Source organism: Macaca mulatta, chromosome 5 (assembly GCF_049350105.2).
Source record: "Macaca mulatta isolate MMU2019108-1 chromosome 5, T2T-MMU8v2.0, whole genome shotgun sequence".
Classification (NCBI taxonomy): domain Eukaryota; kingdom Metazoa; phylum Chordata; class Mammalia; order Primates; family Cercopithecidae; genus Macaca; species Macaca mulatta.
This window is the reverse complement of record NC_133410.1, coordinates 173,857,151-173,880,193: the sequence shown is the minus strand read 5'-3', so window position 1 is coordinate 173,880,193 and position 23,043 is coordinate 173,857,151. Positions and strand designations below refer to the sequence as shown.

The 23,043-nt window shown below is 36.8% G+C and overlaps 1 protein-coding gene across 2 annotated transcripts in view; it reads right to left on the bottom strand.

Moving 5' to 3' along the window:
- Positions 1 to 2,666: 2,666 nt before the first annotated feature.
- Positions 2,667 to 23,043, bottom strand: part of KLHL2 (kelch like family member 2) — a 113,087-nt gene continuing 92,710 nt past the window's right edge. For both annotated transcript variants that reach the window (XM_001100501.5, XM_015139450.3), the window contains 7 exons: positions 19,985 to 20,102; positions 14,998 to 15,195; positions 14,482 to 14,583; positions 12,732 to 12,860; positions 11,921 to 12,061; positions 7,813 to 7,956; positions 2,667 to 3,782 (listed from right to left, as the gene is read on the bottom strand). In XM_001100501.5, the coding sequence (XP_001100501.1) occupies positions 3,754 to 3,782; positions 7,813 to 7,956; positions 11,921 to 12,061; positions 12,732 to 12,860; positions 14,482 to 14,583; positions 14,998 to 15,195; positions 19,985 to 20,102 (861 nt within the window). In that variant the 3' untranslated portion in view covers positions 2,667 to 3,753. The remainder of the gene's footprint in view (positions 3,783 to 7,812; positions 7,957 to 11,920; positions 12,062 to 12,731; positions 12,861 to 14,481; positions 14,584 to 14,997; positions 15,196 to 19,984; positions 20,103 to 23,043) is intronic.

The window sequence follows — 23,043 nt, the reverse complement described above, 5'->3', positions numbered from 1 at the left end:
TCTTTCTCTGCTGCAAATCTTGCTGTCTCAGTGTATACTGTGCAGTGGGCATATGAATCTGTTGGTCCTGTAGTGGATACTGTGGCACACCACCCAGATCCCCCCTCTTCAAGACCTAAGCAGGCATTCCTCCAGCTGCTGAGTACTGCCAAAGAGAAGCACCTCTCCCCAGGGGTATACCCCCTTTCTGGGGAACAGCTAGTCAAGCAACTGGTTGAAACGGGGGTATAAAAGCCCTTAAACCAATGTAGGACTACTTTGCTTGAGCATCCCAGCTCCAGAGGTCCCCATCCTATTGGTTGTGTGATGACTGAACTTTCACCCAACTTTTCTCTCTTCCCAAATCTGCTATCCCCTATCAGGTAAGCATCAATAGAACCCACTGTCGAGCCAGACTTCCTAGGCTTGGCATTTTATCAGCAGTGGGTAAGTTACTTCTCTGTCTTATCTGGTACTTCTGTAAAATAATAATACCTACACCTCAAAGAGTTCTTTATGATGATTACATAATGTATGTAAAGTCCTTTGCACAGTCTCTGGCATATAAGATCAGTAAATGTCAGTAATTATTTCTGATTTGGAATTCTACCATAGTATTACATTTTCTAAATCAGAGCAGGTGTAGGTGTATGGAGAGGTCAGATTATTTTAAACCTTAAAGGCTTAGAGCTGGAAAAAAATGCTCATGCAGCAGCTCAACTTACTTATTTACCTACAATGAAGATTAACAGGAGCTCAGGGAACAATAGCTGTAATTTACTGAGGGCCCTCTGGATTTCAGGCATACGAACATGCATCATTTCTTTCAAATGCAACAATAACCTTGTGACACAGACACTACTGCCATTTTAAAAACAAAATAAGGGCTAGAGGTTAAGTAATGTGTTGAAAGTCACAGCTAGCAATTGATAGAGGGAGCTGCAAACCCAGAACCCTTTTCTTTCTATGCCCATGGGCTTTCCAATATACCACACTGCTTTTTTCCTTAAAGCCAGGATTAGAACCCCAGAATCTTGACTCAAAGTATGGTTCCATTCTCCAATGTAGCCTCCTCTCCAAAATGAGACACTGGCAGCCATGTAAGTCAGTAGGAGTAAATTTGCTTGAGACAAAACTGAAACAAGATGGTATCAGCACACTGCTATGTAATATCACATGACCCTTTTATATCTGATAAAATAAGTCTCATAACGCATCAGCAGTTGGGATTACAAATACCTGGGTCTTCATGCTATAAGGAACAAAAGAGATAATAAATACCAGGAATCATACACAAGACTCCATAAGAAACAGGGAGCAAACTGATAGTCTTCTGACAGTAAATACACCATCTGCCTTCATCATAGTCATCACTGCTTTCAGCCAAGAAGGCATAGATCCAAACAAAGCAGGCAGACGAGTTGCTTCACAACGCAGGTATGTGGATCCAGCCTTGAACGCTGCTCAAACCTGGGGCTGCCTCCTTGACAGGATTCCTAAGACACCTCTCTGCCTTAACTTCTTATGTTTCATACAGTAGTGGAACAGGCTGAGAACACTTCCATATGTGCCTTTAAAAACATTTCAAACTGGAAAGACAAAGGTTGGCATAGGGGAAGGAGATATGTCTAAAGTCTCTGAAGTCATAGACATGAATCCAGCTACTGACAAACCTGGGCACATTACAGTGTAGCTATTACAGCTTCAAAGATTAAGATAAAGTAAAGACAGAGGTATTTGACATGCTATGTGGTTAAGACTTTGTTACTTTAATAGGCTGAGATTACATTTTAAGAAAAGCTTTATAATTTTTCAGATAAATTGTTGATAGAGTCATACAGTTTCATGAAACATTAGTGTTTGGAACTGATCAGGAAAGACACCTCATACATTTTTCTTGGTGCCTCTGTCAGAAACAGCTGACAGTACTCCAAGTTCATTAGACCTTCAACATTTTTTTGACAATGATGTGCTGTAAGGCCACACTAAGGCAGAAATTCATGTTTTCATCAACTCAGCATAGGCTTTTTCTGATTAAATTCATTTATAATGGAAAGTTCAACTAAGTATGAAATACGGTTCCATGTTTACATTTGAATTGAAATGTTATCATAGCAATCTTTCCTCTTGATTATCAACTCTTCTAGCAACAGCTCATGCCAACTTTTTTAATTCCTGAGGAATGGTCACAATATTCCATCACCTCCTCCTTCCCCCTCTTCCCTTCCTCTGCTGTGCCAGCACCCCAGCTGCCTACCTGACTCCACTATTCCTATTTCCTCAATTCCTTTTATTTGGTATCAAAACCACAGTTTCTCAGTTACTTTGGAATATATTTTTTCTTTGACTTTCTTTTGGGTCTAATGCTACTTGTTTTATCCTTATCTCATGCCCTACCCATTATCAGGGACACAAAAATACAAAAAGTTTAAACTTTACCAATCCTTGACAGACCTCTCCTTGATAGTTGAGGTTACTTTTCCTTGGAAAGAGAACCATTTTTATTGACTTTGGTTATTCATTTAATAGTTTTGTCTTATAGGTCAGGTCACTTTGGCAATAAATTAAAAATGCAGATTTCTGAAGTGACAAAATGCAAACTTCATAAAAGAGCCAAAAACAAACTAACAGGAAACTTTCTTAATACAAAACTAAATAGATAAAAATCAAGAACACTGTGAAACAAATAATATACAAACCTTTATTCAAAGATAATTCAAGAAAGACATGTTTTGGTCATTTTTAAAGTGAGATTAATTGAAGATCTCAGAAAAACTGTATCTGATCAACACACATGGCTACTGACAGAAAGTTCTCTCTTCTGTTAATAGCAGCTAAATTTATACACACAGAAAAATTCTTAAGACCATGCAAATTCAGTTGAATTCCATACATTCATTATATTCATCAAAAACCTGCAGTAATGTTCATGCCAAAGTGTTAATTTGAGAAAAAAATTAAAAATACACACCAAAACATGACCAAGATTAAACTAAAGAAAATTAATAAATAAGCATAATTTATATTTTATTTTAAAAAGTTTGGCATCACACATATTCAAGTGTGTTACGCCAGGTCCATTCCTCAGAAGTGGCATTTAAAGTGTTAAGCATTGTTAAATATCAAAAAATACAACTCTGTTTTACAATGTAGTACTGGCATAATTCAAAGTACTGTGCCAATTATAAATAGTATAATCAAGTTTCAAACATCTTTTCAAACATATTTAAAGGAAAGCATATAGACACACATTTATATGCACATAATTTATTATATTCATGTAATCAAAGTTATTTTATAAAAGCAAACAGTTTATCCCTCAACTAGTTTGTATACTTACGTAGATTTTAATATCTGTTCAAAGATTTTCAGTTCCTGGTATACAGATTTTTAGAAGAAATAAAGATAAAATTTAATTTTACAAGAACACTCATCATTTCATCCTCCTTCACAAAATAATCCGTAGTCATTCAAGGTTGATAAGAACTAGTCTTTATGAAAGCAACTGTTGTCTAAAGACTACAGATTAAGTCCTGCAGTCCAAGTTTCTTATGAAAATTCAGTCAGCTGCTGCTCATTGCAGAAAAAGCCTACACGGTGCTTCTACCAAAAATAATCTTCAGTATCCGAGGCCTATAAAGGCAGACGATCTTATCTTCTGCTGAGACGTAAAGTGCAGCTACAAGTGGAGAAGTGCTAGATTCTCAGTCACTTCAGAAATACTTGTTGAAGGCTGTTTCTCATGTATAAATATGCTGAAAATGTCCTTCAGGCTCATAATGGTTTATCAATAACTGTGACCCCTGAGCAAAGAAATGAAGAGATAAAAAAGAAGTCACAGGCAGCATTCTGTATCTCTGAGAAGACACTCAATTCTTTATTATAATACGAAAGCAGTAGGAACCATACAAATCATGTTTCAGAATCTCTTTCTTAAACTTTAGTAGTATTATCATTTTAATCTAAATGACACTGAAATCTCTGTTTAGTTATGGACTAAATATAAGACTATTTAATCCAGAACTAGTCTCTTCCTCTTTGTAGTTAAAATTTGGAAAACATACTCAAAAGGGAACACAGAAACTTTTGAGCGTGACGGATATGTTCATTATCTTGATTGTGGTGATGGTTTCATGGGTATATACTATGTCAAAAGTAATAAAATTATATACTTAAATATACAGTTGACCCTTGAACGACATGGGGGTCAGGAGTGCTGACCCTCCCATGTACAATTTTTTACTCCCACACAATTCAACCGTTAACAGCTTACAGTTGACCAAATGCCTTACTGATATGGTCAATTAACATATTTTACATGTAATATATGTTATACATGTCATAACATGTTATGTGTTATATATTGTATTCTTAAAGTAAGCTACAGAAAAGAAAATGTTATTTAAAAAGTCATAAGGAAGAGGAACTATATTTACTATTCATTAAGGGGAAGTGGATCATCATCAAGGTCTTCATCCTTGTCTCTTCACATTGAGTAGGCTGAGGAGGAGGAGAAAGAGGAGAGGTTGGTCCTGTTGTTTCAGGGGTGGCAGAGGCGGAAGAGGTGGAGGAGGTGGAAGGGAAGGCAGGGGAAACAGGAGAGGCAGACACACTTGGTGCAACTTTAAGGAAATACACTGTAATTCCTGACTTTTTTGTTTTTTTCATTTCTCTAAAAATGTTTCCATACAATACCAATCCTCCTTCCACCACTTTCTTCAGTTACAGTGCACATATCATAGAACGGCCCATTTCATAAAATAAGTCATAAACAGTCTTGAATAACCAGAACCCTTTTGCCAGACTGTCTAATGTCAGTTTGTTTTCTGGCATTGCTTCTACGTCTTCTTCATTGTCTGGCAGTGGTTAAGAAGCACTCATCTCCGTTGAGTCATGTTCTGTTAATTTCTCTGGTTTGGTATCTATTAGCTCTTGAATTTCTCCAAGATCCATACCTGAAATCCTTCACCATCAACCTTTATAGTCACATCCACGATCTCTTTCATGATTTCTTTGACTGGCTCTGTCATAACTCCTGTGAAGTCATACACAACATCTGAACACAGGTTTTTTTTTTCCAGCAGGAATTTATTGTTTTGGATTTGATGACTTTCATAGTTTTTTCTATAACAACCATGATATATTCAATGGTGTAATCCATCCAAACTTTCATGTTTTCTCTGTTGAGATTCTCTTCCATAGCATTGGCAATTTTTTCCATAGAGTGCCATATAGAATGAACTTTAAGGTTCCTCTGGTCCCTGATCTAGAGGCTGAATTAGACACATTGTGTTTAAGGGCACGTAGACCACTTCTATGCCTTTGGTGTTGAACTCATGGGGTCCTGGGTGGCCAATGGCACTGTCCAATATCAAAATAAAAGGCAGTCCCTTACTGGCAAGGTAATTCCTGACTTCAGGAAGAAAGCACAGATGGAACCAATCCAGGAAAAGAGTTCTTGTCTAGGTCTTCTTGTTATGCAATCAAGACTGGCAGCTGGTATTTATATTTTCCCTTCAAGGATTGGGGGTTAGCAGCTTTTTAGATAAGAGCAGCCCAAATCATAAACCCAACTGCATTTGCACAAAATAGTAGAGTTAGCCTATCCCCTTCTGCCTTAAATTCTGGTGCTCACTTTCCTTCGTAATAAATGTCCTTGGTGGCACATTTGTCTGCATTAAAAACTTTTTCAGGCAGATAACCATTCTCCTCAACAACTTTCTTAATGGCATCTGGGAGCTTATCTGCTGCCCCTTGGTTGACAGAAGCTGCTTCTCCTGTTATCTTGACATTTTTTGAGCCAAACCCCTTTCCAAAATTATCAAGTTATCCTTTGCTTGAGTAGGCTGAGGAAATTCTCCAGTTTCAGATCCTTCACCTTCCTTTTGCTTCAAGTTGTCATATAATGACTTTGCTTTTTCTCAAGTCATATTAGAGTTGACAGGTATGCCTTTCTTATAGCAGTCCTGCACCCACCAAAAACCAAAACCAAAAAATCAAAAATAATAAAAGTTTAAAAATTAGCCGGGCGTGGTGGCACCCCCTGTAATCCCAGCTACTCAGGAAGCTGAGGCATGAGAATCGTTTGAATCTGGGAGGCGGAGGTTGCAGTGACCTGAGATCACGCTGTTGCACTCCAGCCTGGGCGATAGAGTGAGATTCTGTCTCAAAAAGAAAAATCCTGCATCCACATAAAAGCTGCATGTTCAACACAAGATAAAAAGGGATTTCACAAAAAGTGTGAAGTTTTCAAAACTGCTGGGATGGCTGCAAGGATGGCTTCATGAATTTCCTTTTTCCTTTTTACAATGATCCCGACCCTGGATTCATTTATTTTGAAATAGTGGGCAAGTGCAGCAGCAGACCTCAGTCCATGGTTTATCTCAAGCAATTCCGCTTTTTCTTGTCCTGTCATGACTCTTCTCTGCTTCGCTGGAGCACTTCCCAGCATCATCACCAGTGGCACTTTGCATGGGTCCCGCGGTGTTATTCAAGGTTTATGATATTGCAGTAAACATGATGAAAAATAACGCAGAACCATGAGAGAGAACTTTTTACTGAGATACGGTCACTGAAGAGACAAAACTGCTCTTTCAAAGGTGATTAGCGCCCCCCAGCTTTTTAAGTGGATACTCACAACAGCTGAGCTCACCAATGCAGCAACAGGAGACGGCTATAAAATTATTAGAGTAGTACAGTAATATACTACAGTTAATTTCATGCAGTTATGATTTAATATTGTATCTTTGTGGTTTGTTCACATTTCTCTGGACTGTGAATGACACCATCTATGGTTTGTAGGTGTTTGTTCTTGTAAGAGTTTGTGTGCATACGTTTTGATAAATTTTAACTTTTTGTAATAGATTTTTGGATATTTTGTAGTAAATGATAAAACAGACTAATATCTACATATATTATGTGTTCATAATCTTACTTAATTTTTTCAATATTTCTAGGTTATGCAGTTCATCTGAGTTTTTTCAAACTGTTACAAATCTCCAAAAAAATTTTTCCAACGTAATTATTTTTCAAAAAATATCCACATATAAGTGGACATACACAGTTCAAACCTGTGTTGTCCAAGGGTCAACTGTACGCTATGTATTCTGTCAGTTTATACCTCAATGAAGTTGTTTTAAAAATTAATCTAGTATTCAGCCATGTTATATTGGAATTCTACTGTACATAGTTCTTCTAAGTGCTGTTTTGAATGATACATAAGCAACAGTGATGGTTAATTAGTTTAGACATTTTCTTCCTCCACTATTGGATCAATTTTGTTACAGAAATATTATACTATTAAAAGCCAGATAAATATCACTGAAAACAATTTAAAGATTCACGATAAAATTTATTAAAATTATAATTTATCTTACTAAGAGAATGGAACAAAAAATCACATTTTATAACTCAACCAGTACCATGCTTAAGAAAGAAAAATTATTCCACAGCCTCACTATAATACTGTCTCATGGAGCCGCACCACGGGGAGACATAGGAATCCTATCCTATTTCTCGGACATCTCAGGAATTAAAGCCTTGTCACATAGTGACTTCTTCTTCTCTGCATACAGATTTTAGCTACGTTAAGTTTTATTATATGATTTTGTATATCAAAGACTTGGGATTTTGAATACAAATGACTGCAGAATGACAAAAGTATACTGGTGCTTTATTTCAGAATATACACAACCAATGTTAATCATCTTAAGAGTAAGATATAAACTATACCTTCAGAAAAGACTTTATTCTTATAACAGAAAAACTTTGTTAATATAAAAACCATAATGAGGTCATCTTTTCGTATGATAATTGACTTTAGAGACCAGTTACCTGCATAACTTCTCCCTGTGCTCATACACGATGACACAACTGTCCATTTATCGGTTGTTGGGTTATAATATTCTACTGACGCCAAGTTACAGGAACCATCGTCCCCTCCAACAACATATAACAGACCATTAACTGCACAAACTCCTTTAAAAAATTACACAGAGAGAAAACGATTATTTTAAAAAGTTGGATGAATATGAGTATCCCTGTACATGTTTAGTGAGGTAATCCAGAGACACTAATTTCTTTGAAAGGAGGCAAGAAAATAGTGAGCACGTAAAGAATTCTTTTTATTTTAGGATAGCCAGGCACCATGGCTCACGCCTGTAATCCCAGCACTTTGGAAGGCCGAGGTGGGCAGATCACTTGATGTCACGAGAGTTCGAGACCAGCCTGGGCAACATGGCGAAACCCCATCTCTACTAAAAATACAAAAATCAGCCAGGCATGGTGGAGTGTGCCTGTGGTCCTAGCTACTCCAAGAGGCTGAAGCAAGAGAATCACTTGAACCCAGGAGGCAGAGGTTGCAGTGAGCCAAGACCACACCACTGCCCTCCAGCCTAGGCAACAGAGCGAGACTCCGTCTCCAAAAAAAAAAAAAAAGAAGAATTCTTTCTTTATTAGGAGACTATAATACCACTTCTAAGCTCCTACTGATTGTCATTTATGCAGTAGTTACTTTATATATGCATTATTGTACTTAATTTTCACATTATAGGTTGGAAACTATTTTGACCCTCATTTTATTTATTTTTTTTAAATAAAAAGTCAAAGTCAGCTACTTAGGGAATCCTAAGAAAATATATGTTAGTAGAAGGTAAAAATATTCTTAATTTTAATTATCACACTAAATGGTTAGCTATTTCATCTCCCTTTAAAGAAGAGAATATTATTTATCTATTAAAATAACTATTTTCTTTGCAAAAATTCAAAATATCTAGAAAAGTATAAAGAAAAAAAGATGACCTCCAACCTTATGTCACTTAGAATAATGACCATTAAAATTTTGATCTCTACTCTGGCTAACTTTTCTTTACACATATATACTCAGATACTTTCTTTTTTTTTTTTTTTTTTTTTTTTGAGACAGAGTCTTGCTCTGTGCCCCAGGCTGGAGTGCAGTGGCGCGATCTCGGCTCACTGCAAGCTCCGCCCCCCCGGGTTCACGCCATTCTCCTGCCTCAGCCTCCCGAGTAGCTGGGACTACAGGCGCCGGCCACCTCGCCCGGCTAATTTTTCTTGTATTTTTAGTAGAGACGGGGTTTCACCGTGTTAGCCAGGATGGTCTCGATCTCCTGACCTCGTGATCCGCCCGTCTCGGCCTCCCAAAGTGCTAGGATTACAGGCTTGAGCCACCGCGCCCGGCCTTTCAGATACTTTCTTTTTTAACCCCAAAGTAGCTCACACTACACATGCTACTTTATTAAACAACTTAGCCACCCTGGCCAACCAACATACTTTGGACAGTTCCTCAAGTTAATAAATGTAATGTTTATGTATGATATCATCGTAGTTTATTTAATCATTTTTTTAGATGGATATTTAAGTAATTTTGATTTTTTTGCTGTTATCAATGATGTTGCAATGAACAAAGATCCCCTGAATATTGTTTTGAATACTTGAGCAATTTTTCCTAATATAAATTATTAGAAAGAAAACTGCTGAGTCAAATGGTAAATGCTTTTAAAAAGCTAATTCAATGTAATTTTTTAAAGTACATTTAATACCTTATAAAAAGTTCAGTGCTACTATGAACTTGTACTAGAGGGCATCAAAGAATCCAGAAGAATGCTGCCCAAATCTACAAAACTTTGTAGGAAAAAAACTCATACCATTTTAAGTTGTTCAAATACTTAAAAGGCAAATGCTGCTGCCACACAAGCTCCATACAGTAGGTATATGTGTATGCAACACTATATTTCAGTCTGTTGATGGACAACATAGGACTGTGAGAGAAAAAATGATCTCAAAAATGGCCCTGCTATGATGGAAGGCATGAACAAGGAGATTATATCGTCCTGAAGAGTTTTCCCAATTGTATCTACGAGGGGCTCACAGATTAAAGAGCATCCCACTGCAGAAAGGGAGGTTGGTCCATACATCCATTTGAATATATTGGCTATATATTCAGAAGACACCAATTTTACTAACCCACTAACTCACAACACCAGATTCCTTTTAGGCGATTGGAGCCAAATCACTTTGCCAAAAGGATGCACTTTCCTGCATTGTTTGATGGTTCCAGTTTATTCAGTTTACTTCAACACAATCAAATTCATATTGAGAACCTATTACAGACGTGCTAGGTATTAAAAGTCTATATATAATCATCTAATTCAAGTTTATTTCATTTTTACTCCACTCTTGGTGTCATAATTTACCATACTTATGAAAACTTTTGAAATTTGGCTGGTAAGCTGCTTGCTATTTCAAATTTATATGGATGCTTTCACCTCTCCCCATTTAACATTGAATACGTGTCCTCCACTCTTTGCCAGCTTAGTTCTTTCTTCCCAGTAATTTAGGTGCTTGGATGAGGTCCTGAGCCTAGGTTATTAAAAAGGAAGAGCTGAACAGATCTTATTAGAAGTTTTTTTCAGATTACCAGGAATATGGAATGAGGGTGAGATTTTAAATATTCTTATGAACTTAAATAATTTTAAAATATATGCTCAATTGGATTATATTGTATCTTGTAAATTATAGAAGTAAATAATTCAAGTTCTGTTATTTGCATAGAAAATAAACATAATTGATTGAGAAGGAAAAACTGAAAAGTTAGCTTTCAGATTTCTCTCTCTTCCTTATTATCAAATAAACTCAAGTAATGTTGTCTAAGTCAAAGTATGAAACAACTTTTCAACAGACTTAAGTCTTTTTCCTAAATCCTACCCTTTCCCACACAATTTTTTGAAGAACAGCTCTATAATGATAGACCTATCATATAGCTCTATAAATACAAATTATCTCTTTATTCTTCTACCTAAAAGAAATGAGTAATTTTTTATATGAAAACAATAAGCACATATAGAGAAAAAATAAGATTATTCTAACCTTTAAGAAAATATTCATAAAAAGCTCAAATTGCAACTAAGTTTCCTAATCCAGGAAGGACACTTGCACAAATCACCATGGCTTTTCTAACTTAATGTGTACAGGAGTCACTTATTCCACTAAGGACCCAGATGTGAGGGTCTTACCATTGAGCGAACTGATGACTAAATACAACTGACCAGATGACGTGCAAGGCCAGACAGATTTAATTATAAATTCTGGTCTGTGGCTAACAGTATCTGCAGTTCCACATACTTAGTCTTTCTTAGTAATCACACTTCTTTAAAGAGAAACTAAGATGCGTGCTGATGGAGGAGGGGTGTCCCATGGTGTACGTAAGTTTGAGACTCACCAGGAACTTATTTTACACTATGAGAAATGACATGAAGATAGTGGCATTTTGAAGAATCCTAGCATTTCCTGAAAGGCTATGTAGCTATCTTGAGTCTATTTTCCACTTGTATTTCCCTTCCTTGATTCTTCTTTTTAAGTGGTTATTTCCCTAATCTTAAAGTTCTCTACTTTCTTAAAATTATTTTTTGTTGTTGTTGCTTTAGTTTTTCCATTTTCCTGGAAATCCTGAACTGTATTAAGCTAGGGTTACCTCTGCAGACTTCCCCTCTAGATTTAGATAACCAACTAGTTTTTTAACCTAGTATAAATATTTACTCAACTAGACTAAATTTCCTGAGAAGTAGGATCTCCAGTATGTGATAGATACATAGTAGGCACTAAAAAATATTTGGTGTAAGAATGAATGAATTCAAGTATCAAATGAAGGGTCTACTCCTAATTAATTAGTCTCCAAGTTTATCACCAAAAAGTAGCAGCTAGTAGAAAAAAGTTTACTGACGTGTCACAACAACCTGTTATGTTCCAGAGACTGTGGCAGGCATTCACTTTACAGGATTATTACGTAAGTTTCTGCCTTTAAAGAGTTCAAAGTCTACCAGGGAACCCAGATCAGTAAAAGAACAATGGAAATACACAGTGATACTAGTGAAACTTAAAATAAAATTCAACATAAGTTTTATAACCTTAAACTGACAGATACCTGCATTTCTTCTGCACATGTTCATATCTGCAACCTGTCTCCATGCATTAGTGGTAGGATCATACACTTCAACACTTTTTCGTACTAAAGGGCCATCATGACCTCCTACAGCATACAATAAATTGTTTAACACACCAACACCTATAAAACACAACCAGCCAAATAGAGGGGCAAAAAGAACAAGAGATTTATATCATATTAGGTTTATTTAACTAATATGTTTATTTAACTGTAACTAAAACTTTTGAAGTTATAATTCATAATAAAAGCAAGCTGATACTATAGCCTACAATTTAAGAAATGGAAATCAATAGAATTGATGATTAAATAAGCATCTCAACAAACTTTTATTCTGAAAAAAGAGGCATGTCAAACAGAATAAAAATATTAATAATATGTAGGTGAAACACAGGGAGGGAAAAAGTCCTTTAATGTAATCCTTTTGAAAAAAATATCCATAATAAAATAACCCCGAATTAAAGCACAAAATTTTAAGAAATATACATGAAAAGATTTGATTATTAAGCAAGTTCCCCAATAAGCACTAAAAACAGAAACTAAAAGGAGTGCTAACAATGTGAATATATAAATGAAACAGAAATGTCTATAGCACTTTGACATTAAATTTTAAAGTAAAATTACTTTGTAATTACTCCCATTAACTGCACAATTCAAAAGACATTTAGCAGTGCCATTAAAATCAGCATATCATATATTTTCAGATAATGTAAAGTGATGCCACTGAATCATTTTACTTTAACTATTTTCCATCATTTTTGTGCTTCGATTGCTAAAATAGGTTCACATGTACCTGCTCCACTCCGCCTGGTGCTCATTTCTGCTATATAGCTCCACTCATTTGTTGTAGCATTATAGCATTCTACTGTGCTAAGACACTGACGTGACGCTCCATCATAACCTCCTACAGCATAGAGCAAACCTACACATAAAATCACAAAGAAAGCCAAATTTATTAAAAAACGAACAAACAAAAAACACTATTTTTTCAAGCCAGAAAATATTAATATATTTTCCTTCATGGCAGTAGAGTTTCCCCGTAAAGTGCTCTGATTTTTATGAACTATATTAGGGTCTTGCCTAATGGTGACAGATGGAGTAATCAAATCATATTATGAAGATCTGCAGGGTATAGATGATGTTAATTTTATACTTTCCTCAATAATCTGATAAAAAGCACACTCATTATATCTTTAGGTAACACTATTTGATAAGTGAACAACATCCTGTAAGACAGAATTAAATACCAAAGTTATCTTAGGAAATTGGAAAAAAGGTTAAATCAAAAATTAATATCAGAATGCAATGCAATATTACTTGGCAATAAAAAGGCATGAAGTACTAAAAAATGCCTCAGTATAAACAAATCTTGAAAACATCACCCTAAGCGAAAGAAGTGAGTCACCAAAGATCACATACCGTACAACTAAAATGTTCAGAAGAGGCAAATCTCTAAGTGATAGAAAGCAGACTAGCAGTTGCTGAAGGTTGGGTAGGAGAGGAGTAAGAGCTAAGCGAAGCAGGATTGCTTTTAGAGGATAATAAAAATGTTTTAAAAAATGAATTGTAGTGATGGATGCACAATGAACTGTATACACGAAATGGGTGAATTGTATGGTACATGGATTATATCTCAACAAAGCTGTTTTTTTCTAAGTGCAGAGAATTACACATATGATGAGGAGGGGGTGGAAACCTGCAAATTTGCCCAAGTCAATTAAAAAAAAAACAAAACATTAATACTTAGAGCCTTCCTTAACTTCTGTTGGGAGACAAAGTAGGATATAAATAAATAACTGTGGCAATCCATCCCTTAAATGTTAAACAGCCCTTCTCCAGATACAAAATTACACATTTATGTCACCTGAATTGTTCCCCCCAAACAACTGTATTAAAATCAGCTGACAGTCTTACATAGCAGCAGTCCCCAAACCGCAGGCCATGGACCAGTACCTGTCTGGAACCTGTTAGGAACCAGGCGGTGAGTGACAGGTGAGCGAGTATTACGGCTGAGCTCTGCTTCCTGTCAGATCAGCGGAGGCATTAGATTCTCACAGAAGTGCGAACCCTATCTTGAAATGCACACGTGAGGAACCTAGGTTGTGCGCTCCTTATGACACACTAACGCCTGATGATCTGAGGTGGAACAGTTTCATCCCAAAACCAGCCCCGCAACCCACCCCTGTCCGTGGAAAAATTGTCTTCCACAAAACTGGTCCTCAGTGCCAAAAAGGTTGGGGACTGCTGTTATATAAGTCAAACACACACACACACACACACACACACACACACACACACACACACACACAGGAAGAGGATAAAGGGAGAGGGATGGAGAGGGAGAGAAAAGGCCTTATATAGGTTGATTTACATAGAGAAGCTAGTTTTGAAAAGAGGATAATTGAAATTTTACAGTAATTACGATTTTCTTTTTAAAATGATAATTAGCTTGCCCATTCAGAAAACTAATGTTTTGATTATTGGAAGAATCACTCTCAAGGATCAAAAAGCCATATGTACCTGAAAGAACTGTCAGCACCTACCTCCAACAACACCCACACCAACGCTGCTCCTCCTTGTGTTCATGGGAGCAACATGAAACCACTCATTAGACTTTATGTTGTATGCTTCCACAGATGATAGACCTATAATAAAACACAAGTCTTCATTTCCTTCTCTAAAAAAAGTCAATAGTTCATATATATGGAAAAATACTTCAGGTATGTAACATTGGGCTAAAATTAAGAGAAGAAAATGGCAGAATGTAAACACATCAATTACATGAAAAACAGGAACAGCTTGTTTTCCAGAAGGCTCCCACCTAAGCTACTGACATTTATAAGCTTTTAAAACTTGATGACTGATACTGATGCATAAGAAAGAAAATTTATATACTCAGCACTCATATCATTTAAGGAAATTCTTGATAAAATTTTAAATTTATCTTTAAATACCAGTTAAAACCTCACATATGCCTTAATGATGCCACGGTTTATTCCATAAACATGACTACTACGTTAATTTTAGCAGCAATGTAGAAGAGATGAAAAGGAAATTACCTGTACTCCCATCAAAGCCTCCCACAGCGTATAACAATCCATTTAACACAGCAGCTCCCAAAGTGCTTCTCCGGTCTCTCATGTTAGCAACGCTGGTCCACTGGTCCTTCACAGGGTCGTAAGAATCTACAGTACGAACTCTTAATGAACCATTAAAGCCACCAACAGCAAAAACAAGTCCAGCCATGTAGACCATGCCTGCAAAAGGAGTACAGCATTTACAGATCAATGTGCAACTCGACTACCACCAATATCCACAGATTGCTTTCTAGTAAGTCTATAGCTGTTGTCAGAACATGCTACTCTTAGGAGGAGCCTGAGTAAATAAATCCTTGAAAATGCTATTCATTTGCAAGAACATCCAATCACTAAATTGTCTGTCTAAGGTTATTATTATTATTATTATTAAGACGGAGTCTCACTCTGTCGCCCAGGCTGGAGTGCAGTGGCGTGATCTCGGCTCACTGCAAGCTCCACCTCTCCGGTTCACGCCATTCTCCTGCCTCAGCCTCCCAAGTAGCTGGGACTACAGGTGCCCGCCACCATGCCCGACTAATTTTTTGTATTTTTAGTAGAGATGGAGTTTCACTGTAGTCTCGCTCTCGTGACCTCATGATCATCTCACCTTGGCTTCCCAAAGTGCTGGGATTACAGGCGTGAGCCACTGCGCCCAGCCTTCTTTCTAAGGTTATTAAAAGATGCAATGGCATGGGCTAAAGTACCATTTTGACTCATTTTTTTTCAAATATCAATTTACAAGCTTAAATAATGAGCCATTATTTTCCAACTATTTGAACCTGTACTCACCTCCCATAGCTTTCAATTTTGGATCTTCTAGTGGATATTCTTAGAATGAAACTCTAAACACTTATAATTTATTTGCATAACGCACTCCTAGTTTATCACGTTAGTGGGCTAAATCAGGGGTCGGCAAATTTACAGCCTACAGGCTAAATCTGGTCCACCAGACTATTTCTGTAGAACCCATAAGCTAAGCATGGTTTTTATATTTTTAAATGGCTGAAAAACAACCAAAAGAATAATATTTCATGACTTGTAAAAAGCTATATGAAATTCAAATTTCACCATCCATAAATATAGTTTTATTGGAACACTGTCCCACCTATTCACTTCCATATGGCTGGTTTTGCACTATAGCAGTAGATAAGAAGCTGTGACAGAGACCATATAACCACAAAGCCTAAAATACTTACTCTCTGGTCCTTCAAGAGAAAGTCTGCTGATCCCAGGGCTAAACAGATATTATAGAATCAGTGAATGGAGAAACTGGACTGCTAGACTCAGGTTTCAACCGTCTTTTCACTTTTCTCAACTTTTTCATGCTGCTGCCCTAATCGGACAGGCTCCTATCACCATCCACTCTGTTCTCTTTAACTCTGAATCCTCAGTTAAAGTTCCACATTCTCTGTGATGCCTTCCCGGTCTACTTTAGCCTAAAAGGGATTAGTCCAGCTCCTGAACCCCTATAGAAAATAACATCTATATAGTGCACTTAAGGTTTAATAAATGTACAGAGTCTATAATACAATTACTTTAAATTGTTCAAATTTTTATTGTTCTTAGTTCTATGTTTATGTCCCTGTGCCAGCCTGAGGGCAGGCAATGTGGCTCACAGTTCTCTGAATCCCTGTAGGGAGAAGTGGAATCACCAGATATGTTTGACGAGCTCAATGTTTTAAAGATGTCATCAGGCAAGAGATGCACCTCTATCCCTTATTGTCTTACCCTCTGGTGCTTTATTCCCCCACCCCCTTAAAAATACATGGAAATGCAGTCCTCCATATGGCAACAAGACCTTTCCAGTTCAAATGAAGTTGCCTGTTTTGGCCCCCTGCTAGCACAGAATTTAATAGACCTCCTAAGAGGGCCTGGAGACTAGTGAGCAGCAACATAGCAGGCAGCATGTTTCAGCATAAAACAATCCTGTATCCCAAAATCATAACTAACTCCAGGGAATGTTCCTTGTGGGAATTTTGCCCATTGCAATTTTCATTTTCCTTTCTCTACACACAAAATAACACAACAAATATGCCATCTCTTAGAAGTAATGTAGTATGCTTACCAAGTTTTAGGGAATTTTAGGTCACAGAGAAGAAGAAAATAAATGAATCAATCTATGAAGTGCCCCCCACCAAAGGCTCTGGGTCTGGAGAAGGGACTGAACTAAAAGAAGTATGATAAGGAAACTGAAGTGCCCAGAAGTTTAATTACACAGTTTATTAAAATTTGGCCAAGTTTGCACAGTTAAGGACATTGGTTCTAATCTGAAGGAGGGAGAGGGAAGAGGGCATGATGAAGATAAAATGTATTCAGAGTTATCCAATAAGTAAATAATACATTTTGCAATAAATTGAGTCAAATGACATATGGCCCCAAAGTAAAGGGAACTATAATAGGAATCAGATATGAATTAAGAAATCAGTTAGTAAATGGCATACAAAACTCCATTTCCAGTAGATAAAATACCTAAAAATAAACTTGCCAAGAAACACGGAGGACCATTGGAAGAAAGTGTTAAAAATCTACTGAAGGATATAAAAGAAGACAGGAGTCTTATCACTAGTTTCACAACATAGTAAAACATATTATAAAGCACAGTAACTAAAAGTGGCTATGTCTTGATGCATGAATAGGCAAGACAAATCAATGGAAGAGAACAGGAAATTTAGAATACAACCAAGTAAATGTGGAAATCTAATACATGATAAAGGCAGCATTTCATCAAATGAATGGAGACAGATAAGTCACTAAGGGGTATTTGGACAACTGACTAGCCATTAAAAGCCATTTTGGCTAAGGTATAGACTAGCCAAAATCTATACCTTACATCTTAGACTAAAATACAGCCCAGATATCTTAAGAGAGAGAGATGTATTTATAAATAAAACTGTAAAGGTACTAGAACAACAAATGTTTTCAAAATATACTTTTGTCATAGGGTAGAAACCTGGCAGATACCACCTTAACCAAGAGAACAAGGTTACCGTCACAAGAAATAATCATACTAAGTCAATTTAACTGTGGGAAAATATCAGACAAATCCAGCTTGAGAGATATTCTTCAAAATATCTGACCAGTCCTCTTCAAAGAATTAAGGGCATAAAAGATAAGAAAAGACTCTGGGACTATCTCAGATAAGAAGATATGACAACTAAACGCAAAGTAGGATCCTGGAACAGCATAAGGGAATCAATGGAAAAAATGGTAAATACGAACGAAGTCTGTATTTCAGTTACTATTAATATGCCAATGCTAATTTCTAGTTTTGATAACTGTATCACAGTAAGATGTTAACACTAGGGAAAGAATATACCAGAATTCTTTGTTCTATCTTTGCAACTCTTCTGTAAGTAAAATTATTGCAACAGAAAGTTTTTTTTTTTTTTTTTGAGACGGAGTTGCCTAGGCTGGAGTGCAGTGGTGAGGTCTCAGCTCACTGCAACCTTCGCCTCCCGGATTCAAGCGATTCTCCTGCTTCAGCCTCCTGAGTAGCTGGTATTACAGGCGCCTGCCACCATACCCGGCTATTTTTTGTATTTTTAGTAGAGAAGGGGTTTCACCATGTCGGCCAGGCTGGTCTTGAGCTCCTGACTGTGATCCGCCCACCTTGGCCTCCCAAAGCACTGGGATTACAGGCATGATCCATTGCGCCTGGCCCAACATAAAGTTTTTTAAAAATATGTTTGTGTGTGTATACACACACTCACACACACATATAGATAATTTTGGCATATGGCTTTCTATGCAAGAAACAGATTTTTAAGTCCAGAGACACAAAACTTTGGTACAGGACTACATTAAAAGATAAGGCAAAAATAGCACAAAGTCAAAAGATAAACGATTAATACAAATAAATATTCACACTAGACATCACAGACACAAAGGCTACTTTCCTTAACATATAACTGTACCTGTGACATCAATAAAACTATTAAAATGGCAAAAACCATGAACTGACAATTCAGAAAGAAAGCTATTTAACTTTCCTCTTAAGTACAAATTACATAAGTACAAATTCAGGCATTTTTCACCCACCAGATTGGCAAAGCTCAAAACATTTAATTACAAAGTACTGTCAGGAGTTTAGGGAAACTGGCACCTTCATATTTTACTGTTAGTGGGAGTAATAATTGGTATATCCTCTTAAGACATCTTTTGAATCAGTAAGTCTAGTTTTAGAGTTTTATCCTGCCAAAATATATTAGCATATATACACAATGATGTATGTATAAGAGATTTGTTGTAGCACTGTTTATAATAACATTAAGATTAAAAACATTTTTAATGCTCTATTTAAAAACTAGTAAAAACTATGTCCAGACCAAAATAAAACACTAGACAGCTCTTACTGAATGAGGTAACTCCAGATATGCTGGTAAGTAACAATCTCCAAGATGTATTGTTAAAGTGCTACCATCATAGAATGTTCCATTACATACAGAACTCATTTCGCTATGGGAGACAGAAATTATGGATCCAAGTTTAAGTCCCAGGAAAAATCCTGAGTTTGAATAATAACTGCTTCTTTTGATCACAGCTTTGGCTAAATGAAAGTCTATTTCAACAAATGTTTGTAAAACAGATGCCTTGAAGAAGGCAATTATGCCTTATAACTGAGGGACTTAACAGTACCTTATAAACTGAGGGAATCTCCTACAACTAAGGGCCCCAACCTAAAGAATTCCCCTCTTAACACTTCAGGCAAAGGTAACTAGGAAATATCCAGCAAATTACTAGCTCCTCCACCTTACACTAAACAATCAGAAAGGTATGTAAAGACGGAGACAGAGTAGCTATCCCATCAGTGTCTTGAGAGGTGTACGAGGCCCCTGAATTATTGTTTAACTACATAGCTATTTTACTCAGTTTTTTTGATAGAGATTTTTCTAATTAATAAAATGAGACCTGAAAAAGAAGCTCTCAATGACCCAGGAGTAGAGAATTGACTGTGATGCATCATGCTTACCTGCCCTGCACCTCCTGGAAGGCAACTCTGCTACTTGGTGCCACCTTTCTTCTTTAAAGTCATAGCATTCCACACTCCGGATAGCCTTTGGTGCTTGGCCCCCAACTACCACCATCAACTGCAAGGGCAGAAATGTAAGCACTTGAACAAATGATTATTACATATTCAGGATTTAAAATGTCCTACAAAGACACTGGTGTGGGAAGTGTTAGGATGAAGATGGTAGGGTGAGCTGGTAAATACAACCATCTAACCAACATTTCACAAATATCAACAAAGGGGGCACATGTTAGAACTACAATTCTATCATCCAACACATTTAGTCAAAAATAAGGACTTCAAAAACTAAAATAAGTTTCTGATCCTTCAAGCAAAATGAGTTATTTAAGCCAAAAAATGGCAGGCAGTCATTACTGGCAAGGCTGCAGTATGTCATAGGGCTTGCTATAAACTAGATCCTGGTTTTGCAATGACCAGGCATTAGATCTCCACAATCCAGGAGAGAAGATAGAAATGAAACATATGTTACTGGGTAGGTGAGGTGAAAAGGACAATAAGTATTAAAAGAAAGACAGAAGAAGGAAAAAAAACGATTGAAAAAGGAGGGGTAATTGAATTGGAGCTCACAAGAGCACAGATTCCCGAATCTCCAGTAAAGAGACCTTTCCTGATGCCCCACAAATAAAACCACCTAACAGGACAGGTAATGGAAATGCTAGATATCATAATGAACAAATACATTACAGTCTACTTTTGAGAACAAATGAGGTCTATAAACTCCCTCAATTCAATCCAACAACTATTTACTAAATGCCTACCATCTATATGTGTCCAGAACTATGTCAGGTGTTATACATAAGAAATATAAGACATGGTCTCTACCCTTCAAGACTTTATAGATGTCACTGAGACAAGACTTATGAAGTAACTCAAGAACAATACACAATTAGATATGATCAAAAAATTATGCGATTAGTATAGACGTAATTGCTACTGCTGATCAGAAAATGAAAAGCTGCCGTAATTTAGTGAAAGCTTCCTGGAACCTGATCTACGGTCTTGCTAAATGGATAGAATTTAGAAATCAATGTGTCTGTCTTTTACTGAGTATACACAGACACTCTCTGGCAACAGTGAAAATACAGCCGTCAAATCAGAATAATGTAAACATTAATGATGTCTCAAATCAAAAATTGTAAAGAATGGCAAGGACCTTCATGAAAAGATGAGATAATGATTGGAAAAACAGATGTTAGAAAGAAACAAAAAATAAAAACAAACAGAATACGGAGTAACTCAGATACACAAAAAGGGGAAATTTGCAACCTTGACTAGGCAATGGAGCTACCTGTACTTAGAATTAAAGAAAGATGGGTACATAGAAAAAAATGATTCCTGAATCAGAGAGCAAATCCCAAGTTTCCAAAAAGAAACGCATTTTAGTTTTTGGTAACTGGAGAGCAGAATTAATTTTAAAAGTCTTAAAAGAAGACAGAACATAAACCAACTATATAATTTTTTTCAGGCCTGTTTCTTCTAGTGTTGAATTCAAAGAAACAAAACTGGCCTGGTGTGGTGGCTCACGTCTGTAATCCCAGCATTTTGGGAGGCTGTAGCAGGCAGATCATGAGCTCAAGAGTTCAAGACCAGCTTGTTAACAGCAAGGCCCCTTTCTCCACAAAAAAATAACAAAAATTAAAAATTGGCAGGGCATGATGGTGCACAACTGTAATCCCAGCTACTAGGGAGGCTGAGGCATGGGAATCACTTGAACCCAGGAGGTGGAAGTTGCAGTGAGCTGAGATTGCACCAACCACTACACTCCAGCCTGGGCAACAGAGTGAGACTCTGTCTCACAAACAACCAACCAACAACATTTGGGTTGGCCAGGCACGGTAGCTCACTCCTGTAATCCCAGCACTTTGGGAGGCCAATGCAGGTGGATCGCTTGAGATCAGGAGTTCAAGACCAGCCTGGCCCAGATGGTGAAACCCCATCTCTACCAAAAATAGAAAAATTAGCCAGGCGTGGTAGCACGCGCCTGTAATCCCAGCTACTCGGGAGGCTGAGGCATGGGAATTGCTTGAACCTGGAAGGCGGAGGTTGCAGTGAGCTGAGACTGTGCTAATGCACTCCAGCCTGGGTGAAAGAGTGAGACTCTATCTCAAAAAATAAGTAAATAAAATAAACATAATTAAGAAAAAATACACAATACCCTCACCTCTGACCACCCAAAAAAAGCACGGGAGCAACGTTGTAAAAATCACAGAACTGGGATGCATGTTAAGATAAACCTTGTATTTAGGGGTTCTGTTCAAAACTTCAAAACTGCCCAAGAGACAATAGTTGAAAGAGTCTTAGATGATATATCTGATGAAGACCAATTTTTCTAAAATTTCAGAATGGAACACTTTTTAAACTTTTTGGGAAATAATACTCAGTTATAGATTTCATAATCCTCAAAGTTTGAATATAAGATTTCCATTTCCATGCAATAGTTCATTTTTACACATTAAAATGAAGATAAAAGGAAAACTGTGCTATTACATACAGAGAACAGTGGTAATATCTGTCCTTTACTCACCCAAGAGAGGTAAATGGGGTGAGGATTTGGATCTCCAGGAATCAGGGATAAAGGAGACAAGGAGAATGTGCAATGGGGGGACAAGAAGGCAGGAATATTTATATAAAACCAAGAGACTGTGTCATAAACCATTGTGTGGCTACCAAAAGAGTTGCTCATAATGCTGACACCCCAGTTATCTGTAAAAGACACAGATATTTGAGAAAACACCATACTAATTATGCTATGAAGGAACAAGAAAATAAGACCTTTTGTAAGGAAAAGTTAAATGTAACATATTTGAAGAGGGCAAGGGGTAGAAGGTTAAGCAAATTCAGTAGTCATCCTGAAATGTAGGTCAATTAAACTTTGTTCTTTTTATTTTCTTTACCTATTAAATAAATGTTAGTTGAAAATTAACTCCTGAAAAATTGTTTCTAACCGAAAATTTCAATAAATATACTGAGTAAAAATATTTTTAAAATATAATATATAC